The 17,728-nt window shown below is 43.9% G+C and overlaps 1 protein-coding gene, 1 long non-coding RNA gene and 1 pseudogene across 3 annotated transcripts in view; 2 read left to right on the forward strand and 1 right to left on the reverse strand.

The window, feature by feature from the left end:
* The window catches only part of LOC308561525, an 82,097-nt gene that overhangs the window by 12,818 nt on the left and 51,551 nt on the right, over positions 1-17,728 (forward strand). The window lies entirely within an intron of this gene.
* Positions 829-15,248, reverse strand: GARIN1B (golgi associated RAB2 interactor 1B; the record flags this gene model as incomplete). Its single annotated transcript, XM_081146820.1, has 7 exons — positions 829-1,376; positions 2,196-2,363; positions 5,212-5,249; positions 7,900-8,021; positions 12,311-12,563; positions 13,708-13,892; positions 15,003-15,248. 7 exons carry the CDS (start codon positions 15,246-15,248, stop codon positions 1,363-1,365), a joined length of 1,026 nt encoding a protein of 341 aa, XP_081002946.1. The 3' UTR covers positions 829-1,362.
* Positions 10,261-11,045, forward strand: LOC308561987 (large ribosomal subunit protein eL39 pseudogene; annotated as a pseudogene). The gene is made up of 2 exons: positions 10,261-10,271; positions 10,878-11,045. The product of its transcript is annotated as a large ribosomal subunit protein eL39 pseudogene (transcript).

A 17,728-nucleotide genomic window follows, 5' to 3' on the forward strand; every position in this document is an offset into this window, starting at 1 on the left:
AAAGAATTAGAACCTCTTCCTAGGAAAGAGTGACAGTCACCTAAAAGGTTACTTTTTAGCCCTCTAACAGCTTCCGTCTGAAAACCACTTCAGTGCAGAAAAAGACCCTCCTAGGAAATCTTAAAGCAAGATCTCCAAAAACACTTTCGAATTGGAAGATTGGGCAGCCTTTCTGAAATATTCATAGCTGGGTTTTTATTGAATGTGAAATACTGCACATTTTAAAAAGAGGCTGGTCCATGGGAACACTCCTTAGTGACTCTCTTGGTCTCTAATTTATGAACCTCTGATTTTACCTGTGCTTTGGGCCTGTATGTCCTATCTTTGGAATTGATAAGTTAATAAACACGAACAAGCTGTGTTGACATTTCAAGGGGGTGTCATACCAAAATAAATTGAGCCAGTGTAGGGCTGAGACATTAGCAAATTTAGCAAGTTTGCACACAAAAGCTCCCCCTCCCTCACACACCTTGTCTGACTACCTCCTGCAGGAATCTTCGAGTAGTCGCAAACCCAAACCTCCATTTGAAACTCCAGGGCCAAGCTAGCAAGTCCAAGTTAGAGGATGGGCTAAGGAAGATGGTCCGAAACTCAAATCAGAAAAGGGGGGCCAACAAGAGAAACGGTGGGGGGGGAGTGTGGAGGTGGAAGAGGGTATAGGGGGGTAAATGGTGATGGAAAAAATAAAACAAATGTGAAAAAAAAAAAAAGAAAAACTGGCAGAAAAGGAAATAGAGAGGCCCTTGGCTAGAATTCATATCTGGTCCCTTATACTTGTCCATAGCAGTCTGAGCAGAGAAGAAAGCACTTTTTTTTTTTTTTTTTTTGGTATATGGCTTTACTTTCAAGTTTTATATTATAAATAGAAGCTTGGTGAGGCATCTCTCACAGCTGTATTTCTTCTCTATTCTCTCCAGCTTCTCTGCCACGTCTCTGGTTTCCTTCGCTTACCGCCTCTCCGTGTCCCCGGCCTTCCCGGGCTTCCTCCTTGCACCGGCCTCTCGCTGCCACTTTCTCTCTCCTCCCTTCCCTGTCCTTCCTTCTCCCCCTCAGTCCTGGCCCTTCAGAGAGCACATCTTGTCTTCTCGTGCCTGCCGGGTGGTGGAGAGGAGGTGGGTGTGATGTGTGGCGGCGACATCAGAGTGAAGCACTGGAGTAAAGCACAGGGCCTCTCGTCGGAAGCCCTGCTCCCGGATGGCTCTCCAAGGAAAGGCTATGCTATGGGCCCAAGATGATTCCAGTTTTTCCTTAGTTGCAGCAATCCCCCTTCTCTCTATCCAGATAGAGCCCCTCGGAAGGCTGAATGCTGCACAGTGGTGTTGGCGAGGGCTGCTTAGACTCTCCCCAGTGTGAAAGGATGGCTCAAATAGAATTTCCTGTCAGTTTAAGAGAGAAATATTCAATAAGACATGACCTGCCTATAAAGCTCTTCTGTGGGCACATAGATATTTGTTAATTTTTAAAATTGTCAGCTATTAATAATAGGTATATTATAAGAGTTAGTGGTTTATTAGTAATATTTTACTTTAGAAAACAGAAACCACTCTACCTAGCTCTGGTTAGACAGAGGTACATAGGAGGTAGTTAACAAATGTTTGTTAAATAAATACATGGATGGATGGATGGATGGATGGATGGATGGATGGATGGATGGATGGATGGACGGAGGAACGAACGAACCTTGGAGCATGGAGAGATAAGGGCTGGGCCCAAGGAAGTTTGCCTCCTACCCCACCCCACCCCTCCTGGCCTAGCTCCTTCTCACTTCCTGCAGCAGATGGTTGGGGTTCCCCAAGAGCTCTGGAAAGGAAAAGGGAGAACCAGCTCCCCACCTCCTCAAAGGAAGAGCCCATGGAAATTCTGAAGGGCGTCCCTCATGACTCCACCCAGCAGAGAGAAGGCAGCTGTAGTGATAACAGTGTCATCCCAGTCTCTATCCCCTCAGAGCCACTTTGTAGGAACTCCCAAGGGCCTCTGGGGGCTCGAGGTGTCACAGTCAGGGTTTCACTTGGTGCAGTTGGTCAAGAGAAGGAGGGCAGGGGGAAAAAGGGGTTGAGGTTGTTGTGGCTGGCACCCCCAACTCCCACCCCATAGCCTCCAGGAAGCACCCTCAGACACCAGGATCTGAAACCCTGCCTGAGGTCAAACTCTAGGTCTATCCCATGGAGGCAGCCGGACTAATCCCAGGACCATACCTATGAACAGGGCCAGCTGTGGTCGCGTGGAGGCTGCCAACGTGCTGAGGAGTGAGAGGGGCTGTGGCCCGGAGGGGTTCTCTCTTTCCCACTCTCCATAGGTGAAGGAATCCCTCCAACTGAGGTCGCGGGTGCAAGGGATGCTATCTTCAAAGGAAATTTCTTTCTCTAGGTAAGAAAGAGAATGCATTTGTTTGTACTTTAATTCACAGAGCACACTCACAGAGTAGGGCCCAAATTTGTAGGGTGCTTATTATAGGTCAGGCACTATTCTAAACAATTATGTCCATGAATGCTCACTTAATCCTCACAAAGACCCCAAGAGGTCAGCACTGCCATAGTCCCATTTTATGGCTGAGGAATCTGAGGCTCAGCGAGGTTATTTACCCATGGTCATGTAATGAGGAGGCAGAGTCAGGAATCAAAGCCAGGCAGCCTGGCTCCTAAGCCCACGTTTTTACCGCTGTATCGTGTGAGCAAGGCAATGTTAGGAGGAGGAGGGAACCAGTGTGGCTTGGAGAGGTTAACTGAGTGCATTTGTCCTGGAGAGTCAGCTAGCTGAACTGGCAATGGGCTTGAATCCAGATGGCCATAAGCCAGATCCTGTTCTTGGTCCACTTGGCTTCAGCTACTCAAAGGATGGCTTGCAGCCCAGCAGCTTTGGCATCACCAGGAAGCATGTAAGAAATGCAGTTTCAAGGGAACACTTTGTAACCTATATGAATGTCTCTATCTACTGTGCTATAACCTGAAACTAATACAAAATGGTGTTGAATGCAAAATGTAATTGAAAAATTAAAAAAAGAGAAATGCACAGTTTCAGGTTCACCCAGAGCCACTGAATCAGCTTCTGCATTTAGCAAGACCCCCAGTCTGCACATTCAGGCTTGAGAAGTACTTCAATAGGTCACACCACCTGCTGATGGGGAGTTGAAAGGTTTAGCCACACAGGTAAGCTTTGGGATGCTGGTTTTCCATAATGTAGCTCCCCCACACCCCTCTCTCTCCAAAAGTTCCAAGAGGCTGGGGTGTGACCACCCTTCCGAATGAAAGGATACACTACTTGGTCCAAAGAGAAAAGAGGGGTTTCTTCAACTCCAAGGAAAGAGAAGTGTTCTGAGGACATTCAGGATGATTAATTGAAATCAGCCTAGGGACATCTCGGGCGCGGTAGTTCCTGTGACACCAGATAGCCTATGACTCTGAAATTCTAGTTGTTCTCTGCAGTCCCAGGATATATTTGAAATAGCTCCTATTTCTGTTTTCCTCAGCTATAACCTCAAAGGGTATGGTGTGTGTGTGTGTGTGTGTGTGTGTGATTGAATGTATGTGCAAAAACAGAAATGAATGACCATTTTATTATCAGTCACCTAACATGTAAAAGCATTCACAGACTTGGAGAAAATGTGGACCAGCATCAGCTCCACTCACCATTTAGAATGGGGGCTGGGAACTGGTAGCCTCCAGGATGCATTTGGCCTGTAGATACGTTTTGCTTGTCCATTAATTGTTGGCCTATACTATGCTTTAATTTTTTATGGGAAGGGGATATGTCACATAAAAATCCAGTTTTTTGGCTTCTCTTGAAAAATCAGAGTATCTGGCAACACCAGACCTGTGTTCTAGCATGGAAACAATTAATTGAAGCCTTAATTGAAACCTTCACTTTCTCATTGCCACTGTCCCCAACACTCCCTATTGTCTCCTCAATGCTGAAACCAACTATCAGCCCAGCTGCTGTTTTACTTATAATAGAGTTGAGAGAAAAGTCAACCATTTCTTAGATCCATGACATGTACACTCTTTGCCCATTTTTACCACTTATAGACAGCTGAGCTTGTAATCCGTGGTTTGAATGAAAGTTGGCAGAGGTCCCCTGGGATCTCCATAACTCCTCTAAATTACTAATATAACAGGAAATTCTAGCTGCTGCCTGAGCCAATATGGAGAAAATAATTCAGAGGCATGAAAAAAATTTAGTATTAGTTGAAGAAACAAGATTGAAACCTATGAAACAACTAAGGAATAACGTATAGAGTGTCTGACCAAGGAAAGATCTGTCTGGGGAGAAAGGTGTTGTGAGGTGTATCTGGAAGGACAGGCAGGGTTTAGAGTGGAGCATCGGAGTTAGGGGGAAGAGGAGGGGTGCCTAGGGCATGAGGAAGGATGGTCCACGTGTGACTAGAGCGGAAGATTTGGGCTGGAGAAGATGAGGCACAGGGCACCTAACTGAGGAGGAGAGAGTAGCCAGGTGAGTTAAGAGAGGGGCAGTTCATGTAGAGTCGCGCACGCCAAAATGAGTGGATTTGGGGTAAACCAGAACCTGCAAACAAACAGGGAGTCAGCTTGCTGTTTCCAGAATGTGTCATGCTCTCTCACACAGACTGTCTCTTCCCAGAATGCCCTGACTCATCCGCTTCGGCCAGCCCATTTTCCTCTCCCTCTGTGACTTGGCTCAGACCCTAGGCCTCGGGGACAGCTTCCTGGGAGGAGTGAGGCACACCCCCCCCCCCCCCCCCCCGTCTTTGTGCCTGTGTGGTACCCCAGGCATGAGCTTTGAATGCTGCCTGGAAGAAGAGGTTTTGTGATTTGGGGATTCACCCATCTGACCCGACCAAATTATAAACCCATTGAAGGGGGTACTGTTTCTCTCTTCATTGGGACTCCAAAGCTTTTGACAGTGTTTGGCACTTACCACGAGCTCAGTGCATGTTTCTGAACGAGCAAATGAATGAAAGAACTGGAAGATTGCTGCAGTAGTCCAGGCAAGAGGTAATAAAGTGGACTAGGGTAGGATCTGTCGGTTTAGGAAACATTTCAAAGAAAGAAATTGGTAGGCTTTGGTGCCAAATTGACTATTGTGGCCAAAGAGCCTAGAGGAACTAAAATTAAGGTATGAAAGGACATCCTGACAGCTAGGAAAGTTGCGATCGGGAGCTGGAGGGAGGCGATGTCATTCCTACATCTGCAGAGCAAAAGGATCTCTGAGACACGGGTGCCCACACCCTCTGTTTACCTGAGCTGTCCTTTTTGGTCTTGGTCTTTTTGCTACTCCTGGAACTCCAGCCATTTCAGGATCAAGGAAATGAAGGGCAAAAGGAAACAAACACAGAGCATGAAAATCTGATTTTAAATCTTGTTTCTAGTATATTTTCCCTGACACAAAAGCTTTAGAGGCAGATAGAAGTCTGCAAAAGGCCAGCTGCGGCTCTATTGGGTGGGTGTGACACATTAAAACAGCGGAAGGAAAACTGGGAAAGGGGGAGGTGGGATGGGGTGGAGCGCTGGGGAGCAGAACCCATGCTGCTGGTTTTGCTGAGGAGGAGTGGGTGGGGCTCCATCTGCTCGGTGCTGTGTCTCAGCCATTTATTTTACTTGCTGTAAGTTGCACATTGTTGCCAACATGCAAAAACTGATATAATTGCAACCAGACTACAGCCTGCCTGAATGAGAACAGTCATCACTCAGGGCTTCATTCTGGGGAATTAAAGAGAAGAAACTAAATGTCTGTACAAAGCAGTTACTGAGATAACAGTAGAGCAAAAATTAACTTGCCCCTGCTTCTCACATCCCTCTGATCTGTTTTGTACTTGACAGCCCAGACTGGGTTGCCATAGCTTCCCGGCTGGTCCGCACCTATTCTCCCTCTCTTCCTGTCAACTGTCACTGCAACAGCCAGCATAACCTTTTCAACATGCAAATTGGATCCTGTCACCTCCCAGTTAAAAATGGTGCTAAGGCTTTCATTACTCTAAAGTCTAAATTCATTTGCATGGCTTCCCAGGTCCTGCCTGGCTCGGTCCCTGCCTGCTTTTACTAATGTCCTTCCATTACCACCCCTCTTCCCACCCTGGGTTTCCTTCCCTTTCTCGAAACTCACCAAGCTTCTTTCTCAAGGTGGAGCATCAGCCTTACACTCATAATCTTCCCTTAACCTGCCCAAAGTTTTCCAGGCTTTACCTGGGTAGTGCCCATCTCTCAGGTTTTAGTCTCCTCTGGCCTTCTGGAAATATTCAAAGCTGTCTGTGCCAGAGACTGCCAATAGGCCCCCAGGATTTCTTCTTCCCTTCTCCCTCTGGGGCAAGCATCTAATTCTGTGTTGGGCATATGCAGAATAGAGAATGCATTTCCCAGCCTCCCTTGCAGTGCATGTGATCATATGACTGAATTGTGGCCACAGAATATAAACAGAAGCCGTCCTTCAAATAATAATTTAAAAATTTTACCTTTTAAACATTTTGAGACAAAAAGTGACTTCAACATATCTTGTTCTATTAGAGCCCAGCACTCCCCAGCTCAGCAGTATGATATCTTATCCAGAAATTTCTTTTTTTTCCTTTTGAATTTATTGGGGTGATACTGGATCCAGAAATTTCTTAATTACAGATTTCTATATGATATGCAGAGTGATGACCCCAGTAAAAATTCTTTAACAGTGGGCAACTAACAAGTTTTTTTCTTGTGTTAATACTTTTCTACTTCCAGTCGAAGGCAGACTTCATAATACAAGTTAATATTTATTGAGAGTTTACTTAAATCTGCCTCTAAATCTGCTGAGGAGCATGTCAAGCACTTCATGTTTTTGAGTTCACTTAATCCTGACAATATCTGGATGAGTTTGGAACTATCATAATTTCCATTGTACAGATCTGAAAACTGAGGCCCAGAAGAGTGAAGCACTGCGCCCATGGGCTCACGGTTGGAGCAGTGACGTGAGCCCAGTCCTGTGTGAGCCCTTACCCACTATTAGAGATTGTCTTCTCTGATTTTATTGGTTTTTAGTTTACTAACAGCACTCCAAAAGAAAACTTTCTTTTTGTTGTTCTGTCTCTGAACTGCTAGTTCCTGTTGTGACAAAAATCTCCTTCGATACTTCGTTTTTCTCTTCTGGTGATACAGTTTATTTCCATTCTTTTTTTTTTCCAAAAAAACCCCCCACAAATCAAGTTCGCTAGGGCCCCGGGTCCCACTTAATCGTCACTCTCTGGTCATAGTGCCCAGTGCCCCAAGTACTTTCAACTCCTGTTTCTCTCATACCAACCAGTCTCAAGACGCAAACCCTAAGTCAACTATATGTACAGGGCCATTTCCTCAGGCATGGAGAAAATAGGCCTGTACAATGGAACTTTCCAGTACAGACTGTACATTGAGAAAATGACCACAGAAGCTCCATAAACCCCAACCATAGGCCAGGTGAGTAGGTTAAGGAACCCAAGGAGTAAACAGTGTTTTAAACAATGTTTTGTTTATTTCTCTGCAGAACTAGGAACTGGATTAGAAATTAGGTTTTACTTTTTCCACCTGTGATACTAACTTATTATTGGAGAGTTAGTTTTCTTTTTTTAAAATCCTCACCTTAGGATATATTTATTGATTTTTAGAGAGACGGGAAGGGGGAGGAGGGAGGGAAGGGGAGAGAAACAATCCAACCAACTGAGCCACCTGGCCAGCGCACTTTTCATTTTTTATAAAATTTCTCCTCTGGAGTAAAGCCTACTATGCTTGCTGTGTGGAGAAAGAGGGTGAGGCAAAGAGAACTGGGGAAAGGTTGCCCTGAGTCAGGGATGACCCTGGACCCTGAGTGGCAGTATTTCATGCCCCTCCCTGGGCTCATTAACCAAGTTACCTGGTTTTTGGACCTCACCACCCAGGCCATCAGCGCTGCAGGAAGGGACATCAGACTGGCCTGATTTAAGTCATGTACCTGAATCGGTTGTGCTGGTGCAAGTCAGCAAAAATCTGAGAGAGAGCTTCACTCTCTCCCATGGCCATCAACTGCATGAGGCTCTCGCTGGGCTGGGAGGCTTGGGGTTTCTTCTGTACTAACTAGATGGAGAAAAAAAAGCAAAGCCAGATGGTTAAGACCTGAGAATCTCTGTATTTTCCTAATATCATGGTCCAGACCCTAAAGTGTTAGAATTCAAACTATTAAATTGGGTGGCCATGTCAGGGGCTCAGAGAGGAAATTCTGAGGTCATATCTGCTTATATCCCTTGTATTATTATAAATATCCTTTGGTGCCCAAGGATAATATTGTCATTGAATACTTTAGACATAATTTAGTAGATAATTCTTATTAATATACCTTAATATGTTATCAAATAGCCTAGCCATATAAACTTTAATAAAGCTTATGCTACTTGGTTTTATATTTAAATGTAGGGGAATCAAGTATTTATTGTAGGAATTTAATGAATGTTTAAAAAATTAACTTCTCTAAGAAACATCTTATATAGATCTGCTTTTTACACCTGGCTAAAACTGCTTTCTTTCCTGTTGCCTGTGATACCCCAAAGGTGTTCCAGAAGTACAAACTGCTCATATTCATTCATTCATTCTTTACTGAATGTCAACTATGTGCCAGGCACTGGGGATAGAGCAATGAAGCAGACAGATAAAAATCCCTGCATTCATGGAGATTATGCTGTAGCTCAAGTCAGTCTTATACCACACTCCAAGGCCTGTGGCAAAAAGGCCCAGGTGGCTTCACTGGTGACTTTTATTAAATACTTAAAGGAGTAATGATACCAATTCTTCATAAACTCAGAAAACAGAGGAGGAGGAAACACTTCCCAAATCATTCAATGAGGCTAGTTAATTACCCTAATGCCAAAGCCAGGATATCGCAAGAAAACTATAGACCAATGTTTCTAATGAACATAGATGCGAAATCTTTAACAAAATGCTAGTAAATTAAATCATGTAACATATAAAAAGGATTATACATACACGCCATGACCAAGTGGAATTTATTGCAGGAACACAAGGTTGATTTAACATCTAAAAATCAATTAATGTAATACACTACATTAATAGAAGAAAGGGCAAACCACATGACCATCTCAATAGATGCAGAAAAAAGCATTTCAAAAAATTCAATACCCATTTATGATAAAAACTCTCAATAAATAAGGACTTAAAGGGAATTCCCTCAACCTGATAAAGGGCGTATACAAAAATCCCACAGTTAGCATCACACTTAATGAAAGACTCAATGTTCTCCTCCTAGATTGGGCATGAGCATGTCTGCTTTGCCAATTCTATTAAACACTGTACTGAAGGTTCTAGCTAAGGCAATAGGCAATAAACAAACAAGTGTGTATGAATTGGAAATGAAGTAAAACTGTCTTTTATTTGCAGATGACATGTATTTATGTAAAAAATCCCAAGGAACCACAAAAAATACTCTATCTAATGGACAAGATTAATATACAAAAATCAATTGTATTTCTATATACTGTCAATGAACGATGGAAACATAAAATTAAGAAAACACAATTCCATTCAAAGTAGTATCCACAAAATAAAAGTTAGGAATAAATTTAACAAAAGAAGTGCAGAACGTGTATACTGAAAGCTATAAAAACATTGCAAAGAGAAATTAAAGAAGATTGAAATAAATTGAAAGACATTCCATATTCATGTATTGTCAAGATGGCAATTCTCTTCTAATTGGTGTATAAAATCAACATGTCTTTGTCAATATCCCAGCGATCTATTTTGTAGAAATTGATGTTAATCCTAAAATTTATTGGAACTGCAAAGGATCTAGAATAGCCAAAACAATTAGAAAAAGAACAAAATTGGAAGACTTACAATGGCCAATTTTAAAACTTACTATAAAGCTACATTAATCAAGACATTGTGGTATTGGCACAAGCATAGGCATACAGATCAATAAAACAGAATTGAGAATCCAGAAATAAATTCTTGCATTTACTGTCAATTGATTTTTGACCAAAGTGCCAAGACAGTTCAATGGAGGAAAGGATAATCTTCTCAACAAATGGTGCTGGGAAAGTTGTACATCCACATGTGAAAACAAAAAATACTTAGACCCTAGGCACATACCCTGGTTGTGGGCTCAATCCTTCATGGAGGACACCCAGGAGGCAGCCAATCATCAATCATCAATGTTCCTCTCTCTCTCTCTCTCTCTACCTCTCCCTTTCTCTCTCTCTTAAAATCAATAAAAAAAAAAATCTTTAGAAAAAAAAGTACTGAGACCCTTACCTCACACCCTACACAAATAGTAATGCAAAATGGATCATAGAGCCTGACCATCATGGCTCAATGGTTGTGCACTGACCTGTGACCCAAGAGATTGTGGTTCGATTCCCGGTCAGGACACATGCCGGGGTTTTGGGCTCGATCCCCAGTAGGGGACGTGCAGGAGGCATCCAATCAATGACTCACTATTGATGTTTCTATCTCTCTCTCTCCCTCTCCCTTTCTCTGAAATCAATAAAGACATTTAAAAAATTTTTTTAAATACATGTTTTAAAAAATGGATCATAGACTTGAATGTAAGAACTTAATCTATAAAACTTCTAGAAGAAAACATAGGATAAAATACTTGTGACTTTGTGTTGAACAAAGAAGTAGCTACAACACCAAAAATCTAATCCATAAAAGAAAAAAATTGATAAATTGCACTTCATCAAAATTAAAAACGTTTGCTCCACAAAGGACACCATTAAGAAAACAAAAAGACAATTCACACACTGGAAGAAAATATTTGCAAATCATATATCTAATAAAGGACTTGTATCCAGAATACACAAAGAATTATAGCAACTCAAGAAGGCAAAACTCAGTTTAAAAAGGGGTTTTTCAGCAAAAGACTTGAATAGACATTTCACCAAAGACTTGAGCTCCTTCTTTGCCATCGTGGTGCGTGAGGTTGATTCTCCATCATTCTTCTCACAAGACTTTCAGGATCAAGAGGTTCCCGGCCAAGAATCAAAAGCAGAACTGGCCATTCTGCAATGAGTTCAGATGAAAACTCGTAATAAAATCGGGTATAATTCCAAGAGGAGACATTGGAGAAGAACCAAACTGGGCTTATAACGAATTGCACATGACAGATGGCTCACATATTTATGCTGTATCCAGGTTGCCTGCATCTTTAAATGACTGAAAAGATTACTGTCTGGACAGTGGGCATTTCAATTGGGAAATTATTGGAACAATGATTTTTCTGTTGATTTTTTCTGAAGCACTAAGTTGGTTCAGTAATAAATGTGAAACTTGAAAAGAAAAAAATTTGAATAGACATTTCACCAGAAAAAGATATATAAATGACTAATAAGCCCATGAAAAGTTACTCAACATCATTAGCCACTGAGGAAATCCAAAGTAAAACCATTACATATCCACTAGAATGGCTTTAATAAAAAAGAGAGACAATACCAGTGTTGGTGAGAATGTGGAGAAACTGAAACCCTCAAGCGTTGCTGGTAGGAATGTAAAATGGTGCAGCCACTCTGGCAAACAGTTTGCCAGTTTCTTTAAAATTTAAAGGTAAGCCTAACATATGACAAAAATTTCATTCCTTGGAATGGACCCATGACAAATGAAAACTATGTCTACAGAAAAACTTGTACACAGATGTTCATAACAGCATTATTCATAACAGCCCCAAACTGGAAACAGCCCAAATGTCCATCAACTGATGAATAGGTAAACAAAATGTGGCATATCTATACAGTGGAATACTATTCAGCAATGAAAAGGAATGAATGAGCCTTGGCCGGTGTGGCTCACTCAGCTGGAGCCTCCTCTTGTACACCAAAAGGGGGTGGGTTTGATCCCTGGTCAGGGCCTGTGCAACCAACCGATGTATCTCTCTCACGTTTCTCCCTTCCTGCCCTTCCCTTCCTCCCTCGCTCTCTCTAAGATTAATTTTTTTTAAAAAAGAATGAATTATTCATAGTCTGTGACTCTGCCATAGAATTGGCTCCATGCCATGATACAGATGAGCCTGAAAAAATTATGCTGAGCGAAAGCAGCCAGATACAAAATGCTATACATTGTAGGATTTTGTTATATGAAATGTCTAGCAAATATGAATTTATAGAGACTGCAAACAGATCGATGGCTGTCTAGGGCAGGAAACAGGAACAGGGCATGACTGCAAATGGGCACAAGGGAATTTTTTAGGGTGATGGAAATGTTCTAAAACTGGGTTGTGGTGAATCTTACAGTTGGTTGTACATTATACCTCAATTAAAGGCAGGGATTGCCTTCATGGGGTGCTCACTCACATACCAGCTCACCTAAGCTCTACTCCTCAGCTCTGGCCTTGGCTGGAGGTGGCAATGGTGCCCACCTACCTTAGAGTCTCCTGAGGGGCTGCAGCTGTTCTTGGGTACCAGACAGTGAGTGACAAGAATCCTAGGGTCTTTGGTGGTGATGGACAGGCCCTTCTGCAGAATTTGAACTAGTCGGGTCCAGAAGTGGAAGACAGTTTCAGGATGGTCCGAGTGGAGTCTTAGGTAGTAGATCTTCTCTGTGACTGTCCTCAGCCGCAGGATGCGTTGAAGCTGGTCACAGACCTGGAGCTCCACGAACTTCAGTGGGAGAATCCTGAAGGCATGAGGGAAGACACACACTGACAACCGCATTGCTTCCCATCCAACCCTGTCTTCATTAAAACCAGGAGTGTCTCCTTCGGGACCGAGGCTTTTGGGGGTAGGAAAGAGAGTGCTTAGCAGAGGGCTCAAGCTTTAGGGAGAGCATATTCACCTGGAGAGCTTGTTTAAAATGCAGACATCTGAAGATACCCCTCAGATTCAGTAGGTCTGGGGTGTCCTTGGAATCTGCATTTTAACCTCCACCCATCCTGCCAGGATTTTCACGCTGGCATCCCAGGATCCTGCTGACAGAGACAGCCTAGGAGTAAGGTAGCTAGGGTCACAGGGTGTTTCGGTGTCCCTCTTGATAGCACAAAGGGAGCTACCATCCCCTGCCGCAAAGTTGGCCCCACTGTCCAGCTTATCTAGTCATTGACCCTGGTGGCCCAAGTACACTTCTCGAAGGAGCTAAGGCTCAGGGCCCTGGCCTTGGGTCGAGTAGTGAGCAGGGCTGGGCTGTACTTGCTGTAGGTGTGCCAGAGCATAAGGGAGAAGTTCATCACTGAGGCTACAGGGGGGAATCGAGGGTTTGCCTGGATTTCTGAGAATATCTGGAGATTCTTGAATATCCTACAGATTACCTGAAGAGGCTCAAATGCTAAAAAGGGCTGTTTCATTTAGACAAGCATGATATGAGTATATATATATTACAGTTCTAATGACACTTAGTTCCACTCATTTTACTGGTAAGAAAACTGAGATGCAGCAAGTAACTTATGACAAACACTATATGAGCCTTAGCTACGTGCCAAGGGCTAGAACCTGCGGCTCCCAACCCATGCCCCATCTGCCAGATCTCACTGCTTCCTTGACCCTTGGCAGAGAGATTTCCTAAGAATTCAGTGGGGCGAGTGCAGTGAGAAGAGAAGTGGGCATGTAGGTTGGCCCCTCATTCTTGTCCATACAATGTCACCCTTTACCCTACTTGACCAAGGTGCTTCCAGTGTGCTGTCTTAGGTTATTGTTGTCTAAAAACATTAATGTCACTGCTGATGATTTCTCTGCTTTCTCCTACCTTGAGTTTAGTCTCAAAGCAGCCTTTGCTCTGGGTCCAACCCTCCGCCCACTTGTCCTTCATTCCCATTGGTGTCACTTACCTCTTCAGGATAATGTTTGGGGCTGTAGATGGTCTGTTCCATGTCTGGCTTTGCCCCCGGTGCCACTTGACACGGGCCATGAGGAGGACGTTGGGAAGGGGCAGGCAGGGCACAGATGAGGTCACCCCTAAGGCCATGGTATAGGAGGCTTTGTAGATGTCAATCCAGTTCCTGCCCTTTTTGACCTGCAAAGCAGCCCCGTAGGCACAGCCTGAGCATTTGGCAGAAGCAGGAATATGTTTCAGCTGAGAGTTTCTCAACTTTGGCAATATTCACATTGTGGCCAGGATTTTTTGGGGAAAGGGGCTGTCCTGTGTACTGTATGGAGTTTAGCAGCATTCTCAGCCTCTATCTACTAGATGCCAGTAGCACTGCCCCTCATTCCCCACAAATCGTGACAACCAAAAACGTCTTCAGACACTGCCAAATGTCCCCTGGTTTTGGAAGGCGAATCATGGATAGATGAGTACTACTGTTTTAAGCCTATATTGGTTAAACAACTGTAATAGTATTTACACTACCTACTGTCAGCAACTACCCAGAAGAACTATAACCCAGGAGTTCCCTGGCATGTGTCACATTCCCATGAATCCTCCCTAGACTGTTTCCTGGCTTTTCTTTGAAAAAAGTCCTTTGGCCCTTCTCTGAGGGGCCCTATAATCTCCCACACCTTCCTTGGTCTGTAAAGTCCCTCGCAACTCCCAAGTTCTGTGAAGAGAGCCCAGGAAGGGAAACAAAAATGCACGGAGTGCCCCTGTACTGAGGCCTTTGCCTCCTGTGCTTGCATATAATCCTGTCAGTCCAACCCCTTTTACATTAGAGGGCCCTGGGATCCAGGGTGTGCAAATCACTTGCACAGTGATGCCTCCTGATGGAAAAGCAGTGGACTGCACCCTGAGCCCAGGGCTCTCTGGGGCCTGCTTCTGTTCTCTCATCAATTAGCATTTCTGTTGGAAACCCTCAAAGGGCATCTTGTTTCACTGTCTCTTTGATCATCTGCTTTGGGCTTCCTGGAGGAGGAAATAAATTGGGGGACTTGGATACCAAATCCTCCACTCAGAGCAGAGAACACCTGGCCTCTCTCCCCCAGGATGACAACTGTCTGCAGGAGAAGCCCTGTCTGGGGCTCTGCAAAGTCAGGGTCAAGTGGAGGTGGCCTTGCATTCCAGGCCTACTGACTTCTCGCCTCAGCTCTCACTTCACTCCATTCCAGGGACAGAGTCTCCTGGTCACATCTTGGGAACAGGTTTAGAAGAATCAAGGAGTGCCCGCCATTCTGAGTGACTCCAGAGTACCTGGACAAAGTTGCTTTCAAACACCACGGAGTCAGGAAACAGGTTGAATTCTGGAGAATGAACCATCTGGCAGAGCAGTCCCTCCTCCACACCCAGGCCCACTCCAGGGTTTGGCTCTCCATCCACAGGCAAGAGGCCCCTGAATTCTTCCCAGGCATTCAGGGAAGAGAAAGTTGGATAGGATCTTGTGACTTTTACTGTTTCTGATTTCCACCCAATCTTTCTAGGTGGAACTGATGACAACATTTCTGCACATGCTCAGGGGCTTACTGCACATTTGTCCTGGGATCTCTGTCTGCCCTCTGGCCTTGGGCAGCTGGCCAAGGCCTGGGACCGCCAATCAGCTCACAATGATGAATGATGACATCATGAAAAACCAGGGCAAGCCTGCAGGAAAGGGAAATGCGGAGGAGCCTCCCCTTTCCACCAAAGTGCTTTGGGGCTGGTTTATGCCCTGACCTTCTCCAGCCCTTCTTGGAACCCGAGGACACAGCTCCCCAGAGCTTGCTGAGAAGGCAGTGAGCCAGGCAGAAAGTGAGGAAGGAAGGCTGCTGGGAAGCTTCTGCCACTGCTAAGAGGAAAATGCCTTCCCTGCCTTTCAACCCTCCCTTACTCTTAATGCAACCCACCTGCCAAAGAGTTTTAAGAGCTGTTTACTTAAAACCCAGCCTTCCCTTGCTTTACATGATGTGGGCCCCCACACGCCCTGGTGTATCTGCAGTAGCCTTTTCTGGTTATGGAAGGAGTTGTAGGTGCCTCTCTGTGCTCTGCTACGGCTGGCTGGTTACTTCTGCAGGCCTATGTCCCTTAGAAGGTCAAACTGAAAGAGCAGTAGAAATCATTAGTTTCTTACCCAGAGGCTGGCTTTGTGAGGGTGCCAGCTGGGAGAAATAGAACCCCGGTGAGCAGCTGTGCTTGGTCAACAAGCCATTCCCCCTCTCAGAGTGACAGTGTTCCTCATTCCTGAACCAGAGGAAGAAAGATCTCAAGTCCTGGGGTGGCTAGATCAGGAGCAAAGAACCAAGCAGACTAACCACTATTCAAGTCGATCTCAGGGAGAAATCGTACTCCAATGTGGACAAAATTTCAGAATGTATTAAATGATGTATTGACCATCAGGGTCAAATGTGATCAATTTAGAAAAGCAATTTGACAACCAATATGTGCAATGCACAAGCGCTAAGATTTCTTTTGGTATTTCATTAAGTCATCTGATTCCATCAGCCCCTCACTTGGTCATTTCTATCGAGCTCGCTCAAGCACCTGTAACAGCTCCCCGGTTGTAAAACAACTTCTGCACTCACGCTCATTTTCTTTTGTTTACCCTGTGGGGAAAATATCCTCCATGGTAATGTTCTCTAAGGACGGGGCAGAAACTATTCCTATGGTTTACATTTCCCCAGAAACACAGTACGAAAAGCGATGGCAATTAATACACTGATACGATGCTTTTCACAGTTAAAGCTTACCCACAACAGTAAAAATTCTTGCCTTTTGGCTTAGATATATGATTTAGATATGTTTGGCCACTGAAACATTCAAAAGTCCTCTTCAATTGGGAAAATGACTCTTTCCTTTTTCCATATAATCCTGTTGAGCCCACTTCTGTAGTATGTGGAGGAAGGCTTTAGCACCAAGTCTAGGAAGCTAATTGTGAGGAGGTGAGCTTTTCACTCTAAACAAAATATAAGCAGTGATATAAATGGTGCTTTAAGCCCTAGCCAGTTTTGCTCAGTGGTTAGGGCATCGGCCCCGTGGACTGAAGGGTCCTGGGTTCGATTCCAGCCAAGGGTATGTACCTTGGTTGCAGGCTTGATCCTGGGCCCCGGTCAGGGTTCATGCTGGAGGCAACCAATCAATGTGAGACATCAATGTTTTTCTCTCTCTCTCCCACTCTCTCTGAAAAGCAATGGAAAAAATATCCCCCAGTAAGGATTAAAAAAATAATTTTTAAAAAATGGTGCTTTAAGATGTCTACCCCTTCCAACCTGCCCCCACCAGACCTCAAAAACTAGCACACTGTATCCTTTACAAAACCATTGACAAATACTTAATTGTACATCCTGTTATTCATTCCCTCCATTCCTTTAGTAATAGAATTTCTGTCGAGGCACATGTTTCTAGAATAAAGATTACATTCCTCGCCTCCCTTACAGCTAGGTAAGGCCATACGACTACGTTCAGGCAAAAGAGATGTAAGCTCAAGTGTTAGGTACAATTTCTGTGAGGAATCATTGTAGGAAGGGGACATGCTCTTATTCGCTCCCCCCTTTTTCCTTTTGGCTGGAATACAAACTTGACGGCTGGAGCTCGAGCAGCACTTTGGGTCACGAAGCAGCATGCTAAGGAGGGTGGCATAGCAAGATAAAAGGGCTCCAATTCTTTGATCATGAAACTATCATCCTAGTCTGAATATGTACCTCCAGACTTTTAAATGTGAAAAAGATAAATTAGGATTTTTCTGTTATATTGAGCCAGACTTAAAACTAGCTGATACAACTACATAAAACTACTATCTACTATTCTGGACCAATTTTACAGGAAATGATGGCAGTATTTATCAATAATTCTAAGCAATGAAGAAATTATGGTTAATTTATGAGAAATTAAGGCCTTAAGGATGACAAGCTATAGCTTCTGGGGAAAGCTGTGTAACTATATATTTCAGTGATATGAAAAACTCACTGCTTTCGTCTTCCTATGTATTCGGTGACATTGGTGCTACC

Source organism: Miniopterus schreibersii (genome assembly GCF_964146895.1).
Source record: "Miniopterus schreibersii genome assembly, chromosome: 9".
NCBI lineage: Eukaryota > Metazoa > Chordata > Mammalia > Chiroptera > Miniopteridae > Miniopterus > Miniopterus schreibersii.